This window comes from Charadrius vociferus, unplaced genomic scaffold, assembly GCF_000708025.1.
Source record: "Charadrius vociferus isolate BGI_N301 unplaced genomic scaffold, ASM70802v2 scaffold235, whole genome shotgun sequence".
NCBI classification, from domain to species: domain Eukaryota; kingdom Metazoa; phylum Chordata; class Aves; order Charadriiformes; family Charadriidae; genus Charadrius; species Charadrius vociferus.
In genome coordinates this window covers 2,157,032-2,162,869 of record NW_009648536.1, presented here as the reverse complement: position 1 = coordinate 2,162,869, position 5,838 = coordinate 2,157,032, and the positions used below count along the sequence as shown (strand labels likewise).

The window sequence follows — 5,838 nt, the reverse complement described above, 5'->3', positions numbered from 1 at the left end:
AGATGGTTGCCAAGAGAAATGTCCATATAATGAAACAGGAGGGTTATAAAGGCATCAGGGTCTAACACTTAAAGTGACCTAAATCCCAGTTTTCACACACTTATTACTTAACATAGCCTCACATTTGTTTTAATTAATAATTTTTGCTCTCATTGGTCAATGAATGCCTGCTAGTTTCAGAGCTGATTCCCAGTCTCCTTAGGCAATGTCAAGGCAGCAGGGCACCAACAGGACAGGGGTGCTGGACATGGCTAGGAACAGCAGCGTAGCATGTATGAAAGGGCAAGCTTCAATCTGAAATGAGAACCTTTCAAAGTAAAAGAAAATGGAGGTTTAACAGCGGCTTTGTGGCAATAGCTCATCTTCTGTTGCAGAGGACAGTGGATAAACAGTGAGTATGCATGATTTGAGTGTCACATCCGTAGCAATAGTTTATTGTAACTTGTGCAGTTGAAAGTTACTTGTCTGTAAATAACACAAGGCACTTTCCTGTTCCTATAAGAATTGAAATATCCTGGCAATATTGCAGCCTTCTCATCTTTATTAACTGCCCAAGACATATATAATTTGGAGCTTAAAAGTAATGTTTCAGACAGCATGAGACTTTTGGTCTTCTCAGGGCTGACAAGATAAAAAGCACTTGCAACAAAACCTCTGGCAGAAAATCCAGATAATGGCATTGCAAATGTTGATGTGAAAATCCTGTCTCAAACAATGCCAACCATGTCATGTCAGATGTAAAAATTCAGATCAAATGGGGTAACTGACACAGTCCTCCTCTTTTTGTTAATATTATATAAAGTAAGTTGGTTTTGTTTAATAATTAGGCCTCTGTCTCTACATTTGCACTACATAATTCAGAGTTAAAGGATTTTTACATTTGTCTGCATGTAGAAATGAAATTGTTGTTTTTCCCATTAGCCATTCTCACTATTTTTCTTGTTCTCATAAAGTGTGATTTTCACTGAGAGATTGGTGCTAATTGCAAGAAACCACCATCTTGAAAGGTACGGGTTTTCCTGTAGACTGAAGACAGATGAGCAAGGTCTGACATGGAAAAGCCCTTAGCTGCTCTTCTGGTGTTTCTGTACACAAGCGATGTATTCCTGCACATCATTTGGAGAACCGAGGATAAGAGGGACTCTCTGATGAATACTCTCAGGTTTCACATCCAACACCGCCTCTGTCCCTGTGGTCGCCATCCCACCTGCCTGCTCAATGATGAAAGCCATAGGGTTGCACTCATAGAGAAGTCGGAGCTAGAAGGAAAGAATGAATGCGTGATTGCCTTTGGGAGAAATTACACAAAGAGACTTACCAGAACCTAACCTTCCTTTTGCAATTTTGGAAAATTTTGTACCAAACATCAATTAACCTAAGTAGCAATGTCTGCCTATCAGCCCCTCCTTCTCCCCTCTCCTCTTCTTACCTCCCTTCACACCTGCTGCTTCAACTAAGAGTGTACTGACCCTGCATCCCACCATCACCACCATCGTTTCCAAGCTGATGTACTGATGTGCAGCATCAGTCAAGCTGTATTTTGTCAAAAATGTCAAAAGTAGCTGTTGGGCCCAGAGACATCAGCAAAACAGTTAAGCCAGATAAGTTAACAGTACCAGGAAAGAAAAGCCAAAATCTCTTCTCACGTACAGGCTTTATGTGTTACCTCGAAGCTTGGGGTAACCGCGTTGTGTTTGGTCAGGATATTTTGGAGTTTGAAACTTGATGCTCCCGGTTTCGAATTTCAGGATTTGATTGCAGCCTTCAGAAATGTGAATAGGTATTAGTGGCATGAACTCACCAGATAGTGACTGTTTTCAGAAGGAACTGCAGTAATTATTAAAAGCAAATTTTCCCTTTCTGTACGGAGGCATTTTTGGTTTAGACCCGCTATCTGTTCACATCTTTAAAAACGTTACCTGGGGTGCCTGTGTTCCGGTGGAATGCAAACTGTGACTACATGGCTTAAGGAAAGGAGTTTTGCAATTGCACTTAGGGCTCTTCAGATGGGCTCTGTCTTTGGGTAGGTTTAACATTTTTCACCTATTAGAGAGTTGTAAGATTTAAGTTCATAAAAAATCTTATTTAACATATCTGATTTGGAAAGAGGATCTATTTGTTGACTGTTCTGCACTTGTTATTTAGCATTTTGGTCTCACTCTTTCTTTAACTTAAAGAAGGAGCTCTGTATGCTTGGGCCTACATGCATGTAATTTACATTTGCTCTAAAACCCTTGGACCAATTCCAGTGACATTTGCTTCCTCTCAGCTCTCTATCCAAATGCATAGACTGTCTTGCAGGGGCATGATGATCAGGGCACCTGCCACAAAGGCATTAACTCTCCAACAAGAAGAGGTTTATGTGAAAAGAATTTTATACAGCTGCCCTCTGAGAGAGAAAGAAGAAAAATTTTATTTGTAATGATAGCACAGTTTTGTTTCCTTCATTACTCTCTCTACTATGGCAATGCAAGTCAGATCAATCCAGTAGTCAATGTAGGCTAACTCACGCAGCTATGTTGATTTCCATAAAATTATATAAGTACTTTGTACATTTGTTACTTTGTCCCATTTCTCATATTTTCTCTTCAACAGCAGTTTAACACAGAATTCAAAGCAAAAAGTTTAATTTGAAAGGGACAGTCAGCAAACCCACTTCTCCTGCACAGCAAATTCCCTTTTTGTCTCTTGCTCTGATACTCAAACAGATCCACACTGTTTAATGGAGAAGGGGGATGGGGATGGGGGTTTGTTGTGTTGTTTTTTTGTTTGTTGTTTGTTTTTTTTTCTGGGATGCCGTGTCAGACATTTAAATCAAATTTGCCCAGGCAAAAATGCAGACATTTTCTGTTGTGTATTCTGAGGAGAGTTCTTTTCCTGTTCTCCTCATTTCCCAGACCACTTGGACCTGCTGTTATTATGATAAATACATGCTCACCAGGATGGAACCAGTAGTCTGTCCCTAAAGAACTGTAGGCATTTGGGTGTTCTGATAGGAGTGTGGGAGACGGGGCGAGTAGTTTTATGAGGGCAAGTTCCTGCACATACCAGCCAAGGATACAAAAATATTTGAATAGAAGATTTTAGGTATGGTATTGACCAGAAAAAAGAAGGTCTTTGAATCAGAACACCATGACCAATCATGCATTGAGACAATCATTTCCTAAGCATGACCTGCAGGTTACTGGTGGTCCGCGGATGAGCTGTATAGCCAGATCTCTTTTTAAACATATTTCTTTAGAACTTTGTTAATAAAGGTATCTGGCACCGCAGGAGAAAAGTTGAGGTTGACTATGGTCCATGGCCCAGCAGATTCATGAAATCACTGCATTGCATTGCACTGCACAATGGTGTGTTTTGTCCAGGCGTCCAAATGGGAAATCATCTTTTCCCAGAATACTGATCTCAGCACACATGAAACTCACCTTCCACTGACAGAGTCTTTCAGATCAGTTAGTAGAAGCCTGTGTTTGCAGGACTGGCGATAGCAAGATCAGTACCCTTTGGAAACAGTAGGTAGGCATACTCGGTTGTCTAACATTGGACAAAACCCTGTCTGGAGTTCAGCATCTCCCACCTGGACTAGAGATGCCAGTATAAAGTGCAGAGGTCTTCCTTAGGCCTGTGCTGTATCTGCCAGGCCTGCACAGGTGTCTCAGTGGGTTTCTGTGGTACTGAAATGTTTCTCTTTAGAGAAATGAATAAATCCCTTGGTTGCAGTGAAAACCATTTGACTAGTTTGTCATATAAAAGCACACAGGAAGATTTCTGGCCTAAATTGGCAATTGCCTGAATTTATTGCCTAAATTCAGTTGCTGACCATCATATCCATTAATAATTTTGTCCAGGGCTGGAAAATTATTATCTGTATCTAAACTATTCCTTTACCTCTCTGGGTAAAAATGAGGTGTTAGGTTGACTAAGTTCACCAGAGAGTAAGTCAAATGATTTACCTTTCCTTTAGGACTCTTCTGATTAGCAGGATACATGAAGATCCCACCATACATCAATGTACGGTGAACATCAGCTACCATGGAGCCCACGTACCTGGCACCATACGGGGAACTGCCATCCTGAAAAACATAGAGTAAAGCATTATATCTACCAGGCTAGACCACTGGTAACATGGCAAAATGTAATTTTGTTTTAAAACAGGAATAAAAGCTGCTTAAATCAATGGCTGCTTATGGACACTGTAAATGCATAAGTCAGCCTGAAGCTTAGCCTTTTGTAAGATGTAGTCATCATCTATGGGATTCTAATATAAGCACTTTAACGAGCTGCATTCACAGTATGAAAACCAGTGAGCCTGTAGTTTGAGTGCACAATTTGGTATCAACCCCCAGTCTGTGAAAAAGCAAACGCTGCAAACAGCGAGTGAAAGCTTCTTCACATTATCAGAACAAGGTACCCATTTGATTGCTGGTCCTTCACAGGTTCCTAAGCAGGGTAGGACAAGGGATGTCACTTTTCACTGTACATCCAGACAGTTCCCAGAGGATTCCAGCTTTTTCCTTCTAGCCTATTTGTCAAGTTGTAAAGTTGGTCATAGTCTTTATTTTGCAGCTTAGTTTGGGAGAGAGCAATTTATTCATGACGGTAGTTTTCCTTGCTCTCAGCTTAGAAATTAACATTGTTGAAGGAGAGGTCTTTTTAGTGAAAGAAGTCAGGGAAGTATTTATGTCAGTCTCAGGTTTGCTGGTTGTAAAAATGGTAAGGTAGGAAATACAGAGACAAGCAAGGTGTCTTGCACAAATAGAAGTTATATACACCAAATGAGCTCCACCTGAGAAAAGTGATGCATCACTATACTTTAATGAAGGGGAGATACACAATACAAATGTAAACATATCTCTCACTCCATCTTCAATGATGGGAGGGGAGGAAATTTTGCCTCCCCAGAAAATTACTAGAGACTGGGACTTCATGTATATTTAGTACACATACGTATTTGTGTACTGCAATGCTAAAAGTTTGAAAGGACCTCTGCAGGTTTCTTCTGTCTTGATCAGTTGTCTAATAAAAGATCCAAGTGCTTTCTACAAAGCTCGCCTTGTGCTGATACTAGATGCAGAGAAACACATAGAAAATTTGTTCAGCAGTGCCAGCTCCAAGACTATCAGACATCACAAGGTAGTCACCCTTCCCAGCAAGATCATGAGGTTAGCTGGGAGAAAAAAAATCCACAAGCGGAAGGAAATAACACAGATAGAGAAAAACATCATTCAATGTTGAAATCACTTTTTAAAACTGTTCTATGCAACTGTGAAGCTTTGGTATTCACTCTCTTTTGAAATGGGAATGAATTCTGATGAAATTACACAATCTAATGCAACACAACACTAGGAAATTGAGTCCTAAGCCACTAAATATAAGACTTGGATATTTGATGTAGCTGGAAGTAAAATTGGAACAGAGAACTATTCCAGCCTAAGTAATAACCCTTGTTCAACTGTACTTGTGCTGTTTTCCCTGATTCTTTCTTCTTGTACACATTAGGAGAACTATTGAAAATTGAGAGGAAATCAATACAAAGTATGAAAGGCATGATGGATAAGACACAGCCTGGAGCTTTGATATTTAGTTTGGTTTAAACCTGGCCCTATTACTTCCAGGCACACCTGAAGAATAGTTTTAAGTATTTGATCCCTTATTTTTCTCAGCTCACCCTCAAATAATTACAGATTCAGACTTCAAATGATCTTCTTCATCTCACAGCTGTTTGCACTTGTGACTTTGCAACTGCAAAAATCTGAGGTCAGAAAAAAAACACCTTGAGAGGTGTTAAAGAGAGACCAAAACAAGTATTCAGTTTAAGAAAAGACAAATTTTAGGGAA

General features: G+C 39.9%; 1 protein-coding gene across 1 annotated transcript in view; it reads right to left on the bottom strand.

Annotated features, from left to right (window-relative positions):
- Positions 1–1,014: 1,014 nt before the first annotated feature.
- LOC104287170 (fructose-1,6-bisphosphatase isozyme 2) overlaps positions 1,015–5,838 on the bottom strand; it is a 21,263-nt gene continuing 16,439 nt past the window's right edge. The window contains exons 7-8 of the mRNA XM_009885836.1: positions 3,954–4,073; positions 1,015–1,259 (exon numbers count right to left, since the gene is read on the bottom strand). Of these exons, the coding sequence (XP_009884138.1) occupies positions 1,065–1,259; positions 3,954–4,073 (315 nt within the window). The 3' untranslated portion in view covers positions 1,015–1,064. The remainder of the gene's footprint in view (positions 1,260–3,953; positions 4,074–5,838) is intronic.